Source organism: Thalassophryne amazonica, chromosome 16, assembly GCF_902500255.1.
Source record: "Thalassophryne amazonica chromosome 16, fThaAma1.1, whole genome shotgun sequence".
Taxonomy (NCBI): Eukaryota; Metazoa; Chordata; class Actinopteri; order Batrachoidiformes; family Batrachoididae; genus Thalassophryne; species Thalassophryne amazonica.
In genome coordinates, this window is record NC_047118.1 from 66484531 (window position 1) to 66509658 (window position 25128).

At 42.2% G+C, this 25128-nt stretch overlaps 1 protein-coding gene across 9 annotated transcripts in view; it reads left to right on the forward strand.

Annotated features, from left to right (window-relative positions):
- The window catches only part of caskin1 (CASK interacting protein 1), a 333760-nt gene that overhangs the window by 219128 nt on the left and 89504 nt on the right, over positions 1 to 25128 (forward strand). For all 9 annotated transcript variants that reach the window (XM_034189754.1, XM_034189755.1, XM_034189758.1 and 6 more), the window contains exon 3: positions 23603 to 23700. In XM_034189754.1, coding sequence (XP_034045645.1) covers positions 23603 to 23700 — 98 coding nt within the window. The remainder of the gene's footprint in view (positions 1 to 23602; positions 23701 to 25128) is intronic.

The window sequence follows — 25128 nt, forward strand, 5'->3', positions numbered from 1 at the left end:
CATCAGTGGTTTTCTTGTGACATTTTTCAGATTTGAAATGTATGTACCTGTTTCTCAGAAAAAAAATCGTTGATAAAAATCCACACTTCCTCATCACATTTTTTTCTGATGTTACAGACATTAAAACTGTATTTGTTATCAGTTGATTATGACCAAAGAGCTGGCAAAAAAAAGTTTATCATCTTTTTCTATCTATAATTCTATTGCAAACCCTGATTGATCAATTAATCAACAACAAAAGTTCTTAAAACTGTAGTCACTGGTGTGCGCCTTTGTACAGGATAACTCAAAAACTTTTGGATGGATTTCCTTCAAACCTGGTTAGAATATGACTTGGATTGCTCTCGAGATGTGATAGTTTGGAGTAGTTTGGTCAATGGTCAAGAAAAATGTTGTCTGAAAAACACCATTTTTGTATATATTTTGTATATCCAACCAAGAGGCCTACATACTCCCATCAATTTGGTATAATGACTTAAGCCTACATGGATGATCTAAACATATATTGATCAGTAAAATACTTGTGATTGATTGGTATGAATGAGGGTGGCTGGCACGGTGGATTAGTGGTTAGCACCGTTGCCTCACAGCAAGAAGGTCCTGGAATCACTTCCAGCCTGGGCCATTCTGTGTGGATTTTACACCTTCTCCCATATTCACGTGGGTTCCCTCCGGGTTAGGTGAATTGGTAACTATCAAATTGACCACAGGTGTGCGTGTGGGTGTGAATGTGTTTGTCTGTCTGTATGTGGCCCTGCAATAGACTGGCATCCTGTCAAGGGTGCACCCCCCCCCCCCCCGCTCCAGCGCCCCTCCTTACTCTTGATTAGCATAAACAAGTATAGATAATGAATGAATGAATGATTGGTATGAATGACTTCGTAATGAAGTCACATGATAAAGTCATACAGAGTGAGAAACACTATTACAGGAATATGAATATTTACTTGTATATTTATATCATGGTGTGTAGAGAGTGCAGGGTATCCATCAACCCTCTGATGCCTTTCATGGAATAAATGTATTTATTGTCACCTCTGAAGGTCTTCTGCTGTGTGCATGAGTCCATGTGATCTGAAACGAACAGCAGAAATAACATTGAGAATAAAAATGCACGAGATAATTTAGTGGGTTTTTTAATGAGCACACCTGCTTAATGAGCCTGCAGAAGTGTCATCATTTAAGATTCATGAACTCTTCTTGACAAGACTCATAATGAACTTAGTGCTTTTAACAAAAATGTGCTTCAAGAAACTTGTTTCTGCGTCAGGCTTTCTTCCTCGGTTGTCCTTCTTTTGGTGTGTGGGTTATTTTGTGCAAATGTAAAACTGAAAAGTGGCGTCTGATGGAAATATTACTTTACATCATTATTCTGTTTTGCTGAGGAAGATTTTGGCACGTAAATTTAATTTTGACATTAATTGAGATACAGATGCTTTCCATGAAGGATCTGAACCAGGATCTGGATCTGGATGCGGATTGTTGGATTATTTTAACTGGTCAGTTATATCCGTTGGTAGATAGTTAACCCCTTCTAAGCCTGTATATCCCATCGACTGGAAATTTCACTTTTTATTTGTGAGATACTGACAAGTCAAAATGAGGCGGGTGGTAGAGGGTTAATGTAAGTATAGCTATCCCCAGTAAGGATGTGCACATTAGGGTTGAGCCGGATACTCGTTTGAGACGATAAAGCATTTTGACGAGCATGATACGAGTAAAACTCGTCAATATCTGTGTTCGTGCTGAAGGAAAATCCTGATTGGCTAACTGACTGTCTTCACACTCTGTGATTGGCCATTCACACACAGTGCCCGCTCCTCCCTACACAGACATGTCTCTGCACCTACAGACGTCACTCTAGCACACACACAGACAGGATCTGATCTCTCTCTCTCTGGGCTTGGCTTGATTCTACCTCACGTTGCTCTCTCAGTACTCCTTAAGCCCCTTTCACACCGGGGGTGCTCCCGGTTGCTCCCAGTTGCACCGTGCATCATTATGACGAAGCCGCATGGAAGCAACTCTCTGCCGAGACAATGCAGCTCGGAGCCACAACAGTGCGAGGGGCGCAAAGGAGGAAGAAAGTCGGGTGCCGAAAAATTAAATCTGTTTAATTTTTTTGGCGTCCTGTGCGCGACACAGAAAGGAAGTGGTTCCAGTGCAAGTCGGGGCAAAGAGGCATAACTCGGGGCAAAGAAGCGTTACCCGGCGTGACTCGGAAGCCAATTTATGATTCCTGCTGTGTTCCATTGTTCCCGCAGTATAAATCACGCAGGATTGTTTTTATACCGTGTACTTAATACAGTAAAAACTACATGCTGAAAAAAAAGACCACAGAAAAAAAATGCAGACTGATTGCCAGAAATATCCAGTAAAAAGTCCGGACATCTCTAGTCCACTCATGGACGTTCGTTCACACGCGCACATGTGAACAATTAAAAAAAAAAAAAGTCTGGCTGCAGGCATTAGTTCCTTGTTCTCTGCTCAAACTCTCACATCACAGTTAAAAAAGGACAAAAAAGGACATAGGGGAGGTGATAGTGGCTAAGGTGTTGGGCTTGAGTCCAGAAGATCATGGGTTCAAATCCCCACCTGACTGGAAAATCACTAAGGGCCCAATTGCTCCCAGTGTGTAGTGAGCGCCTTGTATGGAAGCACCCTGACATCAGGGTGAATGTGAGGCATAACTGGAAAATGCTTTGAGTGTCTGATTCAGATGGAAAAACGCTATATAAATGCAGTCCATTTACATAAGTCCTGAGACAGGACATGTCAACATCAAGTAGAACTCCAGACATCTCCACATTTGCTTGACGGTTCGTTTGCGCGCGCATCTCGCGTTCAAAGGAGGAAAGAAAAGAAAAAAATTGTCTGCAGGCAGTTAGTTCCTTTCTCTCCTCAGACATCAAGTAGAACTCCAGACAACTCCACATTTGCTCAAGGACGGTTCGCGCATCTCTTGGTCAAGGGAGGAAAGATAATCTATAACAGAACTCAGAGCGCAGCCCTGCAGCTCAGCACAACAACAAGTAGAAGAGAAGTCAGAGTGCACAGTCTGGCTGCAGCCAAACTGTGACTCACTCTGACTTCTCTGTGCAGAGAACCTGCAGGCTGCGTCCTCACCTCCTCTCTGCTCCCTGCTGCACGCACCTCACACAGAAATTCCTGCGTCATCATGACACCACAGGAAGCAACTGGGAGCAGCCCCGGTGTGAAAGCGGCTTTAGGTTTTCTTCAGTTCGCCTGTATTTTGGTTTGTATGATATTTAAAATTACTTGGTGAACTTGTTTCGTATCGTGCACAGTGCATTTGACAGACAGAGTTGAAAATGGCTCATGTTGTGTCGGTCACTGCCTCCACTCCGGTCTGATTTTTTTTTAACCGTTTGTTTGCTCTTAGTTTGGCTGGTTATATAAAGTCAGTTGGAAAACTTTGCTCGTACTAAATGTGGTGCTTTTGAGAAGAATACAGTGAACAAGACTGACATATTATTTCCCTGTTTGCCATCACTGGATGTTTGCATGAATCACCAAGTTCACACCAAGTTCACCATAAATAAGTTGCACTGGACTATAAGTCCCATGGACATACAGGTATGTTAACTTAACATGAAAAGTTCAGATGATAATATTGTGACGGCTACCGTTTTCAGATGCATATTTCACCAGTCGTAACTTACAATCTGCAGAGTATGATTTTCTTTTTGGTGGCATTTTTTCGGGCCTTCTCCGTTGTCTTGTTAAGTTATCAGTAACGTTGAAATTTTTATTTTTCTATGGTAGTCAGAAGTCGCAGGAACAGTCACACAAGCCTTGAGTGCCCTCTCGTGAGCTGCATTTACCTACAGATATGTTTGTATTTTGCGGACCACATTGCGAGCCGAACCATGCAGCACCTACCTGCGCAGCTCATGACCACCCAGCGTTGTCGATCCAGCTCCTTCCAAGTGCAGACGCTAATCCTCCGCCGTCGCTCAGTGCTCCCATGCAGCTCTCAGTGTCAACTCTGCTCACACTGATATCCAAGGGTTGAAGCTGTTTTGTTAGCCGTCCCGGAATAAACACCATGTTCGTCTGCTTCAAACGCTATTCACAATCTTCGACGCCAGCTCCTTCCAAGTGCACACACTAATCCTCCGCCGTCGCTCACCCAGTGCTCCCACGCAGCTCTCAGCGTCAACTTAAACACTCTGCTCACACTGATATCCAAGGGTTGAAGCTGTTTTGTTCGCCATGCCGGAATAACAGCAAGCACCGTATTCGTCAGCTTCACACGCTGTGGGTGAGGTGAGGAATACGCGTCCAACGTTCTGTTCTCTGATTGGTTATCGCGACCAGCGTGACTTATAGGACGGCCGCCATACTACAGTGTCCATGATGCATTGCATTTCCTTTTCTGGTGGCCATTTTAAAACATAGATCGACTCTGTCACGTAAAATTGTTTTGTTACAGTAAATTAATTGAGATCCTACTGGTATATTTTTCATTTATAAGTCGCACCGGAGTATAGGTCGCACAACCGGCCAAAACATGTAAAAAAGTGCGACTTATAGTCCGGAAAATACGGTAATTAATTAAATAATTGGGGGAAAAAAATCAGTTTGATCAGAAAATAAAATAAAAAATAATAATGATAAAGAAAGTTGTGTTGAGTATGAAAACTCTTGTTCATGCATACTTAGTTGTTCATAATTTCCTACTACATTGAATCTCATTTCTGAAGCTGTTCTGTTATTCATTCACAGACTTAAGAATATTCATGTTCTGAGTTTATAAAAACTTGTTCTGTAAAATAGTTCCTTTACTAAAAACATTGAATCTCAATTCTTAGGCTGTTCTGTAAATATTCATTCATACACTTAAGAATATTCATGTTCTGAGTTCATTAAAAACTTGTTCTGTAAATAGTTCTCTTACTTTTGTGATCACAATCATTGATTTGAACCTCAAATTTGAGGCTGTTCTATAAAGAGTTTTCAAATAAACAATAAACATAGCAACTTCTGATCAATCCATATCAATTTCAGGCTTAAAATAATGTACCGATTTAAGCCCCACCCATTTATGGTAAACCACACCAACTTCCTGTTTAGGCCCCGCCCACTCCAAGTACAGCTACAGATCATTTAGATGGCTGAACAGATACAGATACAGACACAGATACAAATAGTGGTGTACTCGCTCATCTCTAGTGCACATCCTTCAGGTGACCATGGTCACCTTGTTTATGATATAATTTCCTCATAAACAAGACATGACAACACATCATTGCCAGCTGGAAATCTGATGTTTGATTCCCAATGACCTTGATCTTTACCCAAATGATTGACATTTGGCTGACTATACCAAGGTAATTCTGGAATTTATCCACATATGCGTGTCTCGTTTATTCCAAATCAGGCTGAAAATCAAATTCCTTGACCTTGACTCCAATGACCTTGATCTTTGCAAAAATTATCCCTTCCGAGGTCATCCTTCATCCACATGCGACGTTTGGTGGAAAGACTTAAGGACCTGGGAGGAGTAGGCCAACAAACAGACATACAGACCTTGACTGCAAAGATTGAACTTTGACAAATTTGACATTGCCTGGGCAGTTCTGAAACACACCTACAATTGTGTGCCAAGTTTGGTTTGACCTTGAGCTTTGTCAAACAGACTCTTTCAGGGCAATTCCTCTGCCGACCTGCTTGCCCACAAAGTGGCCAGTGAAAATGTGAACATCTGTGAATTCTTAAAACTTATGGAAACACTTATTCTCTGCTGGCTGACAAAACAGTGATGACCTGACATGGTCCAAGGCCAAAGAGATGCCTTTGGGTTATCAGGCCAGTACAAAGTGTTTAGTAAACAACAGCAACACAGTGACATACAACAAAAAAAATCCACTTTTCTATGATTCATAAGCACACATATGAATATGAATGCAGAAAGCTCTTAGCGGAATAGAATCCTTTTTTTATCTGGAAATAGATCAGACAGTCTGTGTTTGTATGTAAGTATTGTATGAGTGCGCAGGTCACCTGTGTCAGTCCTGTTTTATATGAAACAGGAATGTGGCGCTGAGATACACAATACATGGATTTATGTCCTCCTCTGCACCACTTCACCATGAAGCTGTATAACTGGGGATATAAAATGCAAAACGTGCACTATGCACAATTTCTCCAATCACAGCCAGGAAAGCCTATAACTTCTGGGTTGTCTGGGTGTCTTGGGGGCTTTCCTCACTCTTCTCCTTCTTGCACAGTCACTTAGTTTTTGAGAACTGTTGACTCCACACAGATTTAGATTTAGAGTCTCATACTGTTTATATTTCTTTATAACTGATGTAAATAAAGTCTGAGACATATTCAGTGACTTGGAAAGGTTCATATATCCATCCCCTGACTTGTTTGAAGAAAAATGCCAATAAAACTGATTATTTACAGGTATTATAAGAAAGTGGCACATTAGTATTTTTAATTAATTTATATGAAATTGTAGAGATTTGCTTTCAGTTTGAGTTCACGGTAGATTATTTTCCAAATTTAAATTTTTTGTATTTTTGTGAGGTTTTTTGATTATTTGTTTGTTTGTTTAGTATTTGTATTTGAAATGGCATAAACAAATTAATATGTGTGAAATACCAAGTGTTCCAATATTTTTGGAGGGCACTGTGAATGGTATTTTATATGAATTAGTCTCATTATTAAGCTTCAACTTGATGCTACACATGTGGTGTCACAAGCACTTTTATTTAAAACTAATCAAATAAGAAATCTAAGGTTTTCCTTTCCTGCTCAACAAAGCACAGCTTTGCAAAGAAGAATAATGTAAACATGAGTGGGTCAATTGTTTTTAAAGTCTTCTTGTTCCACTGTTGCAATAAGGACCATGTCTGTAGTGATGTGGAAGCCCATCACTTTTCTTTTCATGAGAGAGAGAGAAACCTAGACAGAGAAAGAGAGTGAGAGACAGAGAGAGAGAGAGAGAGAGAGAGAGAGAGCAAGTGAAAGACAGAGAGAGACAGAGAGGGAGTGCACAAGAGCAGCAAAGTGGAAAATATTAAAAAAAAATATAAAATATTATTCAACAAGTGTTTATTTGACAAGAATTAATACAGATATTGTCACTGACTGTTCGTTTTGCGGTTTACTTCCAGAGCAATTATTTAATTTATTTTGGGCTTATGAATCTGTTAACTTATTTTTGGTTCACTGTAGATTTTAAGTTCTGTTTTGAAAATGTTAGATTTGGATTAGTCACTTATGGAAAAGGTTAGAGACCATTTTTCATTGTGAATTTTTCTGTAATCTACAAGAAATTTCATATCCACAATTTTAAATTACAGTAATAAAAATCCTCCTTTAAAATTCTTTCTAGCAGACTTATCCTGTATCGTAACACTTAAAAAACTCCCAACAATTTAATTTGTTACTTTATGGTTTTTGTTTTCAGTCTGTTTATTATAACATAATTCAGTGTTGATGTTTTTCCTTTTTATTTAGTTTTGATTCGGATGTAAATAGTTAATTTATTGCTGTTTTGGTGTGGTCGACTGTCATGTGTCTTCTTTTGCTGATTATTTTGTGTTTGTGTGTTCAACAAAGTTGGTATGAAAAAGCCCAAAAAAAAGAGGGCGAGACTTCAAACAGTAGCAGAGTGAAAATATGCTTGACTTTGTAGCTAATAAGCAGAATTTACAGGTGACACTGAACCTATCAGGCAAGAAACTTGCTGCTGCGTGTTTGTGTTTGTCTTTTACAGCTTAACCGCTGCAAAACAATCAAATCAAATCAATTTTATTTATATAGCGCCAAATCACAACAAACAGTTGCCCCAAGGCACATTATATTGTAAGGCAAGGCCATACAATAATTACGGAAAAACCCCAACGGTCAAAACGACCCCCTGTGAGAAAGCACTTGGCAACAGTGGGAAGGAAAAACTCCCTTTTAACAGGAAGAAACTGCCCAGACATGCTGTGGAGGGGAGCAGAGATCAATCACTAATGATTAAATGCAGAGTGGTGCATACAGAGCAAAAAGAGAAAGAAACACTCAGTACATCATGGGAACCCCCCAGCAGTCTAAGTCTATAGCAGCATAACTAAGGGATGGTTCAGGGTCACCTGATCCAGCTCTAACTATAAGCTTTAGCAAAAAGGAAAGTTTTAAGCCTAATCTTAAAAGTAGAGAGGGTGTCTGTCTCCCTAATCTGAATTGGGAGCTGATTCCACAGGAGAGGAGCCTGAAAGCTGAAGGCTCTGCCTCCCATTCTACTCTTACAAACCCTAGGAACTACAAGTAAGCCTGCAGTCTGACAGCGAAGCGCTCTATTGGGGTGATATGGTACTATGAGGTCCCTAAGATAAGATGGGACCTGATTATTCAAAACCTTATAAGTAAGAAGAAGAATTTTAAATTCTATTCTAGAATTAACAGGAAGCCAATGAAGAGAGGCCAGCATGGGTGAGATATGCTCTCTCCTTCTAGTCCCTGTCAGTACTCTAGCTGCAGCATTTTGAATTAACTGAAGGCTTTTCAGGGAACTTTTAGGACAACCTGATAATAATGAATTACAATAGTCCAGCCTAGAGGAAATAAATGCATGAATTAGTTTTTCAGCATCACTCTGAGACAAGACCTTTCTAATTTTAGAGATATTGCGCAAATGCAAAAAAGCAGTCCTACATATTTGTTTAATATGCGCATTGAATGACATATCCTGATCAAAAATGACTCCAAGATTTCTCACAGTATTACTAGAGGTCAGGGTAATGCCATCCAGAGTAAGGATCTGGTTAGACACCATGTTTCTAAGATTTGTGGGGCCAAGTACAATAACTTCAGTTTTATCTGAGTTTAAAAGCAGGAAATTAGAGGTCATCCATGTCTTTATGTCTGTAAGACAATCCTGCAGTTTAGCTAATTGGTGTGTGTCCTCTGGCTTCATGGATAGATAAAGCTGTGTATCATCTGCGTAACAATGAAAATTTAAGCAATGCCATCTAATAATACTGCCTAAGAAAACATGTATAAAGTGAATAAAATTGGTCCTAGCACAGAACCTTGTGGAACTCCATAATTAACCTTAGTCTGTGAAGAAGATTCCCCATTTACATGAACAAATTATAATCTATTAGATAAATATGATTCAAACTACCGCAGCGCAGTGCCTTTAATACCTATGGCATGCTCTAATCTCTGTAATAAAATTTTATGGTCAACAGTATCAAAAGCAGCACTGATGTTGTGTGGGCCGCTGAAGAGGAGGTACTGCTGGCCCACCACCACCAGAGGGCGCCCTGCTTGGAGTGCGGGCTCCAAGCACAAGAGGGCGCCAGACCCAGAGGAGGTGACAGCTGTCACTCATTACTCCAGCTGTCACTCATCTACACCACCATATAAGCCGGACTGCAACTCCACCTCCCCGCCGAGAAATCGACTACCAGTACTAAGGTAATTTTCTCTGCTGACTTATACGTTGAAAAGTAATCTGAACTTCTGTTGCAGCCGTTATTCCTGGTGCTTTCCTTGTCTGGAGGATTGGCGTGACAGTGACGGCTTCACCTCGCACCCCGTCCCAGATAAGTGATTGATCAGGAGCTGCACGAGTGTGTGTGATTTTGGAGGTGGAGGTGCTTCCTCCTAACGGTGTCTGGACTGTTAATCACTGAGTGTGCGGACTCACACTCACACATCATCTTTCTGTTTTCTGCCAGCAGTACCAGGGTCGACAGCCGAAGACAGAGGCCACCTGGGGACTCGGGACTTGGCGGCTCCGGTGTTCTTCAGGCCGTTGGTGGTGGAAGCCGTGTGGGACGCGGCTTCTCTCTCGTCGGGCGTCTTCTATCTTTGAGCCTGCCCACACGTCACCTGGTGTTTATTGACTGTGAACATTAAGACACGTTTCGTTGTGTAATATCACAACATTAAATTGTTACCTTTTGGCTTACTCATTGTCCGTTCATTTGCGCCCCCTGTTGTGGATCCGTGCTACGACACCTTCACAACAACTGAGGTCTAACAGAACAAGCACAGAGATGAGTCCACTGTCTGAGGCCATAAGAAGATCATTTGTAACCTTCACTAATGCTGTTTCTGTACTATGATGAATTCTAAACCCTGACTGAAACTCTTCAAATAGACCATTCCTCTGCAGATGATCAGTTAGCTGTTTTACAACTACCCTTTCAAGAATTTTTGAGAGAAAAGGAAGGTTGGAGATTGGCCTATAATTAGCTAAGATAGCTGGGTCAAGTGATGGCTTTTTAAGTAATGGTTTAATTACTGCCACCTTAAAAGCCAGTGGTACATAGCCAACTAATAAAGATAGATTGATCATATTTAAGATCGAAGCATTAAATAATGGTAGGGCTTCCTTGAGCAGCCTGGTAGGAATGGGGTCTAATAGACATGTTGATGGTTTGGAGGAAGTAACTAATGAAAATAACTCAGACAGAACAATCAGAGAGAAAGAGTCTAACCAAATACTGGCATCACTGAAAGCAGCCAAAGATAACGATACGTCTTTGGGATGGTTATGAGTAATTTTTTCTCTAATAGTTAAAATTTTATTAGCAAAGAAAGTCATGAAGTCATTACTAGTTAAAGTTAAAGGAATACTCGGCTCAATAGAGCTCTGACTCTTTGTCAGCCTGGCTACAGTGCTGAAAAGAAACCTGGGGTTGTTCTTATTTTCTTCAATTAGTGATGAGTAGAAAGATGTCCTAGCTTTACGGAGGGCTTTTTTATAGAGCAACAGACTCTTTTTCCAGGCTAAGTGAAGATCTTCTAAATTAGTGAGACGCCATTTCCTCTCCAACTTACGGGTTATCTGCTTTAAGCTGCGAGTTTGTGAGTTATACCACAGAGTCAGGCACTTCTGATTTAAAGCTCTCTTTTTCAGAGGAGCTACAGCCTCCAAAGTTGTCTTCAATGAGGATGTAAAACTATTGACGAGATACTCTATCTCACTTACAGAGTTTAGGTAGCTACTCTGCACTGTGTTGGTATATGGCATTAGAGAACATAAAGAAGGAATCATATCCTTAAACCTAGTTACAGCGCTTTCTGAAAGACTTCTAGTGTAATGAAACTTATTCCCCACTGCTGGGTAGTCCATCAGAGTAAATGTAAATGTTATTAAGAAATGATCAGACAGAAGGGAGTTTTCAGGGAATACTGTTAAGTCTTCAATTTCCATACCATAAGTCAGAACAAGATCTAAGATATGATTAAAGTGGTGGGTGGACTCATTTACATTTTGAGCAAAGCCAATTGAGTCTAATAATAGATTAAATGCAGTGTTGAGGCTGTCATTCTCAGCATCTGTGTGGATGTTAAAATCGCCCACTATAATTATCTTATCTGAGCTAAGCACTAAGTCAGACAAAAGGTCTGAAAATTCACAGAGAAACTCACAGTAACGACCAGGTGGACGATAGATAATAACAAATAAAACTGTTTTTTGGGACTTCCAATTTGGATGGACAAGACTAAGAGCCAAGCTTTCAGATGAATTATGAATTAAAGCTCTGTCTGGGTTTTGGATTAATTAATAAGCTGGAATGGAAGATTGCTGGGGACTTAGAAGAGAGAGACCTAATGTTTAATAGACCACATTTAACTGTTTTAGTCTGTGGTGCAGTTGAAGGTGCTATATTATTTTTTATTTTTGAATTTTTATGCTTAAATAGATTTTTACTGGTTATTGGTGGTCTGGGAGCAGGCACCGTCTCTACGGGGATGGGGTAATGAGGAGATGGCAGGGGGAGAGAAGCTGCAGAGAGGTGTGTAAGACTACAACTCTGCTTCCTGGTCCCAACCCTGGATAGTCACGGTTTGGAGGATTTAAGAAAATTGGCCAGATTTCTAGAAATGAGAGCTGCTCTATCCAAAGTGGGATGGATGCTGTCTCTCCTAACAAGACCAGGTTTTCCCTAGAAGCTTTGCCAATTATCTATGAAGCCCACCTCATTTTTTGGACACCACTCAGACAGCCAGCAATTCAAGAAGAACATGCGGCTAAACATGTCACTCCCGGTCCGATTGGGGAGGGGCCCAGAGAAAACTACAGAGTCCGACATTGTTTTTGCAAAGTTACACACCGATTCAATGTTAATTTTAGTGACCTCCGATTGGCGTAACCGGGTGTCATTACTGCCGACGTGAATTACAATCTTACCAAATTTACGCTTAGCCTTAGCCAGCAGTTTCAAATTTCCTTCAATGTTGCCTGCTCTGGCCCCCGGAAGACAATTGACTATGGTTGCTGGTGTCGCTAACTTCACATTTCTCAAAACAGAGTCGCCAATAACCAGAGTTTGATCCTCGGTGGGTGTGTCGCCGAGTGGGGAAAAACGGTTAGAAATGTGAACGGGTTGGCGGTGTACACGGGGCTTCTGTTTAGGGCTACGCTTCCTCCTCACAGTCACCCAGTCGGCCTGCTTTCCCGGCTGCTCGGGATCTGCTGGAAGGGAACTAACGCCGGCTAAGCTACCTTGGTCTGCACCGACTACAGGGGCCTGGCTAGATGTAGAATTTTCCACGGTGCGGAGCCGAGTCTCCAATTCGCCCAGCCTGGCCTCCAAAGCTACAACTAAGCTACACTTATTACAAGTACCATTACTGCTAAAGGAGGCCGAGGAATAACTAAACATTTCACACCCAGAGTAGAAAAGTGCAGGAGAGACAGGAGAAGCCGCCATGCTAAATCGGCTAAGAGCTAGTAGCTGCGCTAAGCTAGCGGATTCCTAAAAACACACAAAGTGAATAATGTGTAAATAATTTAGAGGTGATTCAGCAGAGGGAGTGCTTTAATTAAGGCACGTGAAGATTACACTGTGAAACAAATCATTATCTAGTTATCTAGATCAATCTAACTGCGCAGATTAAACAGCTAACAGATACAGCAAAACACCGCTGTGCTCCGGAACAGGAAGTGATACAATACCGCAGTGAGAGCCAATCACAAAATAACGTTTTGTTTGTCTGATTAACAGATTTATTTTTTAAGTGAAAACTGCAGCGATCTGTCTGTCTCATCACTTTTTCCTCTCGCTGTGACTGAAACTTTCTCTCCGCAGCTTGGAGGGCGGGGGATGCAGCTGAATTCCTGTGATGAAGCTAAACTCTGCACAATCTAAACAGACCTTTTTATGCCATTCATTCCATATCCCCAGGATGTCAAGTGTATCCGTTTCATTTTTATCTTTGTTGTGGTTTTTGTAGAGCTGAACAGTGTTAAATCAAACCCTGCTGTCTCATGTTGCCAGAAAGTTGAGTCCGATGAAGAGTACTCCATGTTGATGGACAGAGAGAGTGGGGTTGGGCCACTCTGCCTGCTTTTTGTGGACTTGGGGACAAGAAAAGCAAACAACTTGAATGAAAAAACACTTGAAACACAAATATCAAAGTTATATCAGTATTACGGTATTGTCCCATTTACCTGTCACCTTCTAAAAGATAGAATACTGATATACTGCCTAGCCATAATCAGCAGTAAACTTGCGTAGTCTGTGAAAATGGACAATCGGGTACAAAATGCAGTTAGCGAGATTTCCTGTTGTCTGAGCAGAAACCTCCTTCTGATCCCACTCCACAACATGAAACCCATCAAAAGCATGTCACACTCTACAACAGAAGACAGTTTTGAGATGTTAACAGAAACATTTTAGCTTTTCGACAAAGTGTGGAAAAAACACAGTAAGAGAAAGTAGCATTTTGCGCAGCCTCAAGCCATCCACTGTTCAGAGGGTTTCAGGTACTTCCTTCTGGCAGGAGATACAGAATATCAAGATGCTTGACAAAATGGTTTAGGAACTCTTTTATCCCAGCTGTAATAGAGCTTATAAATAAGTTTATTTGTCTGTGGTCAGCATAAGTCCAGTCCTGGGTCCAGGGTCCAGGGTCTTCAAATTTGCAGGAAACATTCTTGGGACACAGACCCTGGACAAGTTCAAAGATGGCTAACCTTGAGCTATTTTAAGAGGTCAAAAGGTCACATTCTGTTTCCTATTTTTAAGCTCATACGGCCAAGGGTATTTTAGCATTGCATTATATTTTTTGGATTACTGTTCTGCTTTCCCCCTCAGATAGACTGTTGCTGTTGGGACTGATTACCGTGTGTCTGATCTGAGCCTGTTTTGACAAATCTTGTCTACATGTTATTTTATGATTATTTATATAGTAAGAGCAATGAATTAGTTTTTCCTGTCTTTTGTTGTGGTTCTCAGTGTTTGAGTCCTCGTGTTGATCCTTTATAGCTACACGCTAGCAATGGACTGACGCGGTGTGTGGTCACACCCCATTTTAAGACTAACACACCCATGGCTGCACAGATGAGCACAGTTGCAATTGCTGCTTAAACAATATAGGCACTGGGCATGAAAAAGACACGTGTGACACTTCCTGTGTGCTGTTTTACACTGGGTGTAAACTAGGGTCCTCAGATTAGGTCCTTTTCTCCTATGTTTTGAAAGGAACCAGGTGAGAGGATTCAAGCATCTGATTATGACACCTTCTGGACACCTCCCTCTGGAATTTTCCAGAGGTATGTTGAGCTGGGAGGAGATCCCAGGATAGGCTTGAAAAATGCTAGAGGGATTATATATCCCATCTGGTCTGGGAACACCTGTGGATCCCCTAAAGGAAGTGAGGATGTGGCGTTGGGAAAACATCTGGTTGTTACTGAGCTTACTGCCATAGGGATCCAACTCAGGATAGATGGATGGATGTGTAGAATTGATACTGGATGATGTGCACCAAAAGGTGAGATGGATTTGTGAATTGGCCACTAAACAGAAGCAATGTAAAATAAGAGGAATGTGATGGAGTTGTAAAGGGTGTAAAACGTCAGTGTGGTGGCTGAGGAGGAGAGAGATGCAGGCAGATGAGGAAGAGCAGGATGGGAAAAGAAAGGGAGATGGGCTTATAAATATTTCATCATGGATTTTACTGCTTGGCAGAAGTAAGGGCTCCCCATCACCCCCACCCCCCCACCCCAGACCCCTGTTGATGCTCAGTTTCCGCCGCTGCATTGTGATATCCCCATCTAGGCCTGGAGGGGAGGTGGAGGCTGCGCTCTCAAATATCCAGATGTAGGTTATAGCACATGCGCAGTGGGAACACCGCTCTGTGTGTCAGTGTGGGTGTGACATGCTTTTGTTCAAGCCTCAGATGCATTTGGTGGTAATGTTTTGTCCATCATTTGTCTGTTTATGAGAAAAATTACATCATGGACAATTCACTCCTTTGTGGGTTGTTTTTTTTAAAGTAGAAAGAAGTTTGGTACAGAATATAATTTCACAGTTCCAATAATTTGTTTTATTGTAAAAAGTATAAACATATCTCAAATTTAAACCGCTCATCTGGGACCGGGTCACAGGGGAAAAGTATAACAATAATTATTATTTATTTAGCACTTTCTAACCTATATACTAATTTCTTCCTTAAATTAAAGTACATTAAAAACCAACAAAACACCAAACAAAGTATAGCAGTACCACTCTGGTCATATCTGTCAATTTCATGCAAAATATGCAAACTTCCCCATCCCTCTGTGTCCTAGTAAAATATATTTTGAATATTGCATTTTTTTTATTTTGTGTGCTCATGTTAGTAGAGCTACAACAATTAATCGATTATTAATCGACTCAAAAAAAAAATGATAACAATATGGACCTCAGTATCGGGGAGGTGATGGTCTAGTGGTTAAGTGTTGGGCTTGAGACGAGAAGATCCTCGCTTCAAATCCCAGCCTGAGTGAAAATCACTAAGGGCCCTTGGGCAAGGTCTTTAATCCCCTGTTGCTTCCGGTGTGTAGTGAGTACCTTGCATGGCAGCAGACTGACATTGGGGTGACTGTGAGGCATTATTGTAAAGCGCTTTGAGTGTCTGATGCAGATGGAAAAGTGCTGCAGTATTTCTAAATGCAGTCCATTTACCATTTACCATGTATTAATCATTTTGAGGATTTTTTAAAACCAAATTTGATTTTATATGAATATTCAACACAGTCTCACGCCAGTTCGTGATGACATCAAGAAAGTGATTTAATCTATCAGTTTATGATACCATCACGAAATGAAGTAGATTTTCATGATAGTATCATGAACTAATAAGTCACAAACCAGGGGAAGGAGGCGAGGGGACAACCCAAGAAAATCTACTACCTTTCGTGATGGTATCATGATCTAATAGGAAGAGACTGGGCTGGAATATTTACTGGTTTATTTTACAAGCTGCTTTACTCATATCTGGCAGTAAACTAAGTATTTTTGGGCTGTTGACAAAACAAGGCATTTGAAGGCATCATCTTGGGCTTTTCCACCCTTTTTTGTCATTTTATGACCTAACATCAACTGATTGAGGAAATCATTGACTGATGAATTGAGTATCACAAAAATTACAACTTTTCTCATAATACAGTCCCAATTCCAATGAAGTTGGGACGTTGTGTAAAATAAAAAAATAAAAACAGAATACAATGATTTGCAAATCCTCTTCAACCTATATTCAATTGAAAACACCACAAAGACGATATTTAACGTTCAAACTGATAAACTTTGTTGCACATCATTGTATTCTGTTTTTATTTACATTTTACACAACATCCCAACTTCATTGGGATTGGGGTTGTAACTCTATTACAAAACAGGGTTGTTTTTGTCCAGAATGTTTTGATTTTAACCATAAAATCTCAGAACTGTTTTTCCCAAATGTGGCCTGAATACTCTGTTGTATAAAACACAATACAGGAGGAAATGTACCTTATTGCACCAATCAGTACACTTAACTATGGAGAGTTTGTGAAGTACTTTAGATTGAAAAACAGAAGGCTGGAGATATTGTCAGAAGCCAATTGAATTCAAAGGCATGGCTCAAGATTTATAGCTTGATTTAAAGCTTTTATTTCAACTATACAAGGCAAAAAAACAAACAAAACAAAACAAATTGCAGTGTTGTCTGAGCTCTGAAGGCGGAAGACAAACAAGCACAATATTCCATTGCTGTGGACATGGAGGTCCAATAAAACCATGCAGAGACTCTGACGAGGCTTACGGGCAAACGTTAAAGCAGTTTGACAGGAATTAAAGCTCAGGAACAAACAGCAATAAGGTTCATGAATCAGGAGATATTGCACAGACTAAACAATGCTATATTGCATGAGAAGAACTGAGAGCTGCAGTTCCTAATCAACAGGTTTCTATGTGACTAAACGGTTTTTCAGTAGGTGACTCTGTGGTGCAGGAATTGAACAACCAACTGATAGATGAGTGTTTTGATTCCGTCTCTGACCACTTCAGTATACCTGTTTATCTGCGATGTCCCAGTTCACCCAGCTGTAAATGGGTACCAGCATTGGCTGGGGAAGAAACCTTTGATGGACTGGTGTCCCATCCAGGACAAGTCACAGACTCTGCTCCGTTTCATGCTATATTTCATGGACGTACACCCCAACTTCTCAGTTCCTGTGAAGACTTTTCTTTCCCCTCTCTCTCTCACACTCTCTCTCTCTCTCTCTCTCTCTCTCTCTCTCTCTCTCTCTCTCTTCAAGGCACGTGTTCCAACTTATAGTCCCATCTGACCGCCTGAAATGCCACAATCCTGCTGGGTACATGAGCGAGTGTGTGCAAATGAAAACCTAGTAACCTTGTGACCACATATCTTGCAGAAAGTGGTTGTTTACATTTGTGGATGTAATATAAGTGATGTGGAGAGTATTTTTAACATATTCTGACATTTCTACTGACACGTCACTGAATTAAACTCCAGCTGTGCACAAAAAGCAGACAGGACCTAAGCCACAGACATGCTGGATGTTTTCATGTTTCTCTGGCATGGTGTGTGTTCGGGGTGAACTGCCACAGTAATTAAGCAATTGACACCAAACTTGGTATGGTGACTGGGGGCACCAAGGGGGACATCTTTGGGGCCCTTAAGTTGAAAGCGCCCATGCGCGAACACACATACACACACACACACACACACACAGTCAGCCTTATATATTTGAATTAGATCACGACTCTGCTATGCACAGCCACAGTAATTAAGCAATCGACACCAAACTTGGTATGGTGACTGGGGGCACCAAAACGTGGTAAAAACATGGTGAAAGCGCATGTGCACAAAGACACACACACACACACGAGGTAAGCCTTTATACAGCTTGGGGACTCCGGCGAGGACGGACGGCATCTCCTCCTCTCTCCCTTATCTCTGCTCCAACCTTCAAAGTCCCTACTTCACCAGACTGTGAATTCTTCAGATTATATTGGATTAATCATGGAATTGATCAGCTGGTTTCTGAATGCTCTTGACACCATTTTTTCTACAAGAAGATCAGGGCCGGGGGAACTTACCATGCGGCCTATGTTCTCGACGCCTGGGAGACATGGCGAGTCACATGTTTTGCGCCATTCTGTGGAGGACGTCAAGGATTTATTTATATTTGGTGTCATAGTAGGAGGTCTGGTACTTATTGGCTTAGGTCAGGGGTGGGCAACTTGTTCCAGAAAGGGCCAGGAGGGTGCAGGTTTTCTTTGGCAAGACGGCTGCCACCAGAACCACGACCCCTCACCTGACAGTGGTATGTTTACCACTGTGTTACATCACATTTCCTTCTGACAACACTCAATAAGCATTTGGGAACTGAGAACACTAATTGTTGAAGCTTTGTAGGTGGAATTCTTTCCCATGCTTGCTTGATGTACGACTTCAGTTGTTCAACAGTCCGGGGTTTCCATTGTCATATTTTGCGCTTCATAATGCACCACACATTTTCAATGGACAACAGGTCTGGACTGCAGGCAGGGCAGTCTAGTACCCATACTCTTTTACTACGAAGCCACACTGTTGTAACACGTGCAGAATGTGGCTTGACATTGTCTTGCTGAAATAAGCAGGGATGTCCCTGAAAAAGACGTTGCTTGGACGGCAGCAAGTGTTGCTCCAAAACCTGGATGTACCTTTCAGCATTAATGGTGCCATCACAGATGTGTAAGTTGCCCATGCCATGGGCACTAACACACCCCCATACCATCACAGATGCTGGCTTTTGAACTTTGCGCTGGTAACAATCTAGATGGTCATTTCCTCTTTGTCCAGAGGACACGAAGTCCATGATTTCCAAAAACAATTTGAAATGTGGGCTCATCAGACCACAGCACACTTTTCCACATTGCGTCTGTCCATTTCAAATGAGCTCGGGCTCAGAGAAGGTGGAGGCGTTTCTGGATGTTGTTGATATATGGCTTTCACTTTGCATTGTAGAGTTTTAACTTTCACTTGTAGATGTAGCGACGAACTGTGTTAACTGACAATGGTGTTCTGAAGTGTTCCTGAGCCCACACGGTAAGATCCTTTACACAATGATGTTGGTTGTAATGCAGTGCCGCCTGAGGGATCGAAGGACACGGGCATTCAGTTGTTGGTTTTTCGGCCTTGCCGCTTACGTGTAGAAAGTTCTCCAGATTCTCTGAATCTTCTGATTATATTATGGACTGTAGGTGATTGAATTCCTAAATTCCTTGCAATTGAATGTTGATAAACATTGTTCTTAAACTGTTGGACTATTTTTTCACGCAGTTGTTCACAAAGTGGTGATCCTTGCCCCATTTTGCTTGTTAATGGCTGAGCCTTTTGGGGATGCTCCTTTTATATACTCACCTGTTTCCAGTTAACCTGTTCACCTGTGGAATGTTCCAAACAGGTGTTCTTTGAGCATTGTTGCCACTGTCCCAGCTTTTTGAAATGTGTTGCAGGCATCCATTTCAAAATGAGCAGATATTTGAACAAAACAAAAAGTCTATTAGTTTGAACATTAAATACATTGTCTTTGTGGGTATTCAATTGAATATAGGTTGAAAAGAATTTGTTTTTATTTACGTTTCACACAGTTAATAATTATATTATAATATACTGAAGACACTGTTGATTGTCTTTTATGTTTGCTGTTTTAAAGGCCACACGAGGGGCAGGGAGTTGAAATTAGCACAAGCTATAAATGCTGTGATGCATTTCACTGGATGGTCAATTCTCTATGTATATTCTATGTATCGGTTCCTATCAAATAAATGTTCAACTAAACTAAAACAGAGTGTTTCGGAAGTTGCGCTTTGATTTAAATGAGCATATTATGTTATAAAAGCAAATGCTGTATTAGGTTTGACTCTGCGCTTGGTTTCGTAGATGATACTGTGGTCAAACATAGCTCCAAGTGTTCCATGTGTAGGGAGTAGAAAACATTAGGGGATCCACAGTGCTGTCATGGGAAACCCCCAACAACAAAACCAAATATGGCTGCTCTGTTGCCAGTAATAGAAATGAAACAGAAATGCCAGAAGTGTGGCAATACCTGTCCTCATGCAGCCTCATTCTTCTCAAGTTCGATCAGAATCTCTCAACTGTCATCATGCAAATTCTGGAGGCAGTGTGATGTGTAACTGCTCAGACAAATGCAGCCATGTGAAGAGGCTACCTTATTATTATAAATGTGTTGGATTTCACATTTTTTGTTCATTAGCTGGCCCAAGCAGAAGGTCACACCTTTGAGTCTGGTCTGTTTGAGGTTTCTTCCTCACCTTTTCTTACCACTGCTGCTCTGGGGGTTGGTAAGGTTAGACCTTACTTGTGTGAAGCGCCTTGAGGCAACTCTGTTGTGATTTGGTGCTATATAAATGAAAATAAATAGAAAAATTGAAATTGAAAATTAGCTGGCAGTGCTAGAAATCAAAGTGGAGATCCTCTGCTATGCTGGCAGGTGCAGATCAATGATGACAAGACCTCATAGACAAAAGAAATACTCCACCAATAAATGCATCACTGCATCCCTAAACAGAAGAGCTACAAAGTGTATCCACAAGGGGGCAGATTTATTCCAGGCTGATACTCAAAATATACTTGTTAACAAATACAAGGTCTGTTAGAAAAGTATCCGACCTTATAATTTTTTTCAAAAACCATATGGATTTGAATCACGTGTGATTGCGTCAGACAAGCTTGAACCCTCATGCGCAGGCGTGAGTTTTTCCACGCCTGTCGGTTGCGTCATTTGCCTGTGAGCAGGCTTTGAGTGAGGAGTGGTCCAGCCCCCTCGTCGGATTTTCATTGTCAGGAAATGGCGGAATGATTTGGGCTTTTTTTCCATCAGAATTTTTTCAGAAACTGTTAGAGACTGGCAGAGCCTCCGCTCCTCTTTCCATGACAAAAACTCCTGTAAAAATGGAATGTGCTGTTCATTTCCAAACTGGACACTGTGTTTTATCCGGGACGTTGTCTGACTAGCACAGGAATTGTGAAAAGACGTGGACATCAGCACTTTTTCGGCACATTGAGACAGACGTGCGGAGGAATTCCGCGCGTCGCGGTGGTACCGCATGGCGCACAGCAACGCCGTGATGAAGCCTCACGGGACATGTTCTGGCATGTCCAGGCACATCCACAATTTCTCGGATAATCACTCGATGGAAAAACCACCGACAGCTGTCTGAACGCCATCTCAAAGCCGTCCTGTAAGACCAAAACGGAGGTGGTTTTGTCTCGCTCCAGTAGCGAGTCCATCGTGACGCGCAAAGCCTCCGCTCGGCTTTCCATGACAAAATCTCTTGTTAAAAGTGAAATCTGCCGGAAAATGGTTGATGTCCAGCTCTTGTGGTAACCAGAGAAATGGCACACGATGGTCACGTATCCAGACAGCCATCTGTTTAGAAATGAAATGGTCGTTCAGCCTGTCGATGGCGGCTTCGGAGCGCGGCGCGCCCCACAGCTGCTGGGGGCCGTCCTTAAAGCGACAGTAACTGTTGTGTGGCTGGGGGGGCCTGGCTGCCTTTTGTTTCTGTTTTCTGTCCTGTCTTTTGTTTTTCCCTTCCAGGTGGTGCGCATTTGGGACTGAGTGGCTGTGTAGCTGAGTTTATCAGGACCTCACCCTGATCACCATCGTCAGGACTCACAGCTGTGGTGCATCTACATGGATTGGAACATGGTGGCATTTAAGACTGGAGTACACAGTGTGTATTTGCCAGAGACTCGACCTTGTGACCAGACGGGTGAGATCGTCATCTCGGGAGCCATCTCATCATCAGTGGATGCAGAGAACGTCCAGGTTTGATGCATGGTCTGTGAAAGAGGAGGGGGTGAGGTCTCACGCTCGTCAGCACACTTCCTGAGGTACGTTAGATTTTGTGACTAACATTTATACAGTCAGTAAATGTGGTGTCCCTCACACCTTATTATATTGAGCTGTATGTTGGTCGTGTAATCAGCTTCCTCTGCAGTGGAGTTTTGTGAACTGGGTGTTCCATGCCTGCAGGGTGGGAAGCTGATTAGTAATTAAGCCAGGAAGTGTTTGCTGTTTGTGCACCTTTGAGCATTCTCTCTGTGTGTTGAGTGTGGACTCACATAATGATTCCTTCTTTCACAGACTCGGTTTGTCGCGGCCACCTGGGGGGTGTAGGCGGGGTCCTTGGGTCCGGGTTGGTTCTGGCTCCGGACCGTTGGCGCTGCTGGGAGCGCACCGCAAAACCACCACGCCAGACCGCGCACTTTTATATTTTTTCACAGCACTGTTATGTTCATTAAACTCTGTTATCCTTTGTACCGTGCTCTGCTTATTTTATACTGGGTCCTTCAAACGCTGGTCGGTTCTCCGGGCTGCGTCCGACACATAACAAGTAACACTCCTTATTCTCTACTAAGCCCGTAACATTTTCACCGAAAGCCAGATAAATTTTTCTAATGGTTTCCAGCTGCCAGTCTCTAACAGTTTCTGAAAAAATTCTGATGGAAAAAAAGCCCAAATCATTCCGCGATTTCCTGACAATGAAAATCCGACGAGGGGGCTGGACCACTCCTCACTCAAAGCCTGCTCACAGGCAAATGACGCAACCGACAGGCATGGAAAAACTCACGCATGCGCACAAGGGTTCAAGCTTGTCTGACGCAATCACACGTGATTCAAATCCATATGGTTTTTGAAAAAAATAATAAGGTCGGATACTTTTCTAATAGACCTCGTATTCTGCCAGATTTACTTAATGGTGAAATATGACTAATAAACATTGTGCTGACATACCATGTCCTTCGTCATCATCGTCTCACCCACACAATTCACATGTTGTAGGTCAATGCAGTTGTTTGGTGGTGGTGTGTCCATCACTTACTGACTTACTCATCTTCAACCGCTTAAGAGTCACGGGGCTGGAGCCTAGCACAGCAGTCTTAGGGCGTGAGGTGGGGTACACCTTGGACAGGATGCCAGTCTGTCACGGGGCCACATATAGACAGACAAACACATGCACACCTGCACGCACACCTACAGACAATTTAAAGTTTCCAATCCAGCTAACCTGTATGTTTCTGGATGTGGGAGGAAGCCGGAGCACCCGGAGAGAACCCACGCACACACGAGAAGAACATCCAAACTCCACACAGAAAGGCCACAGGTGGGAAACGATCCCATGACCTTCTTGCTGTGAGGCAACAGTGCTAAGCACTAAGCCAACGTGCTGCCTGCGTGTCCATCATTTAAATAATATTAATAATAATACCTGGGGTGCAGCTTTGCAAAATGAGTTTAATTAACAGGCGTAACTGGTGTTTGTGTGTGACTCAGGTTTTCTCCGCTGCATCATGCGGCGCTCAACGGGAATCTGGAGCTCATCAATCTTCTGCTGGAATCGCAGGCTGCTGTTGACATCAGAGACCAAAAAGGTCAGAGAGAAATAAAGCAGTTAAGAATACACACACTAAAGCAGAGACAAAACTGTTCTGGATTAATAAAACTGTTTCATCTTTAAGGTGTCACACACCAGTTTCTTGGAGATTGTCAATCATTTCTTTGTCCAAAATGTCCAAAGATTTTCAGATTGCTTTGATATAAAACAGAGAAAAATCAACGAAACATCTTATGTGAGAAGTTAAAAGTTTGACTTATTTGAGTGATAACTGATTTAAACTACACTCAACAAAAATATAAACGCAACACTTTTGGTTTTGCTCCCATTTTGTATGAGATGAACTCAAAGATCTAAAACTTTTTCCACATACACAATATCACCATTTCCCTCAAATATTGTTCACAAACCAGTCTAAATCTGTGATAGTGAGCACTTCTCCTTTGCTGAGATAATCCATCCCACCTCACAGGTGTGCCTTATCAAGATGCTGATTAGACACCATGATTAGTGCACAGGTGTGCCTTAGACTGCCCACAATAAAAGGCCACTATGAAAGGTGCAGTTTTATCACACAGCACAATGCCACAGATGTCGCAAGATTTGAGGGAGCGTGCACTTGGCATGCTGACAGCAGGAATGTCAACCAGAGCTGTTGCTCGTGTATTGAATGTTCATTTCTCTACCATAAGCCGTCTCCAAAGGCGTTTCAGAGAATTTGGCAGTACATTCAACCAGCCTCACAACCACAGACCACGTGTAACCACACCAGCCCAGGACCTCCACATCCAGCATGTTCACCTCCAAGATCGTCTGAGACCAGCCACTTGGACAGCTGCTGAAACAATCGGTTTGCATAACCAAAGAATTTCTGCACAAACTGTCAGAAACCGTCTCAGGGAAGCTCATCTGCATGCTCGTCGTCCTCATCGGGGTCTCGACCTGACTCCAGTTCGTCGTCGTGACCGACTTGAGCGGGCAAATGCTCACATTCGCTCGCGTTTGGCACGTTGGAGAGGTGTTCTCTTCACAGATGAATCCCGGTTCACACTGTCCAGGGCAGATGGCAGACAGCGTGTGTGGCGTCGTGTGGGTGAGCGGTTTTCTGATGTCAATGTTGTGGATCGAGTGGCCCATGGTGGCGGTGGGATTATGGTATGGGCAGGCGTCTGTTATGGACGAAGAACACAGGTGCATTTTATTGATGGCATTTTGAATGCACAGAGATACCGTGACGAGATCCTGAGGCCCATTGTTGTGCCATACATCCAAGAACATCACCTCATGTTGCAGCAGGATAATGCACGGCCCCATGTTGCAAGGATCTGTACACAATTCTTGGAAGCTGAAAATGTCCCAGTTGTTGCATGGCCGGCATACTCACCGGACATGTCACCCATTGAGCATGTTTGGGATGCTCTGGACCGGCGTATACGACAGCTTGTACCAGTTCCTGCCAATATCC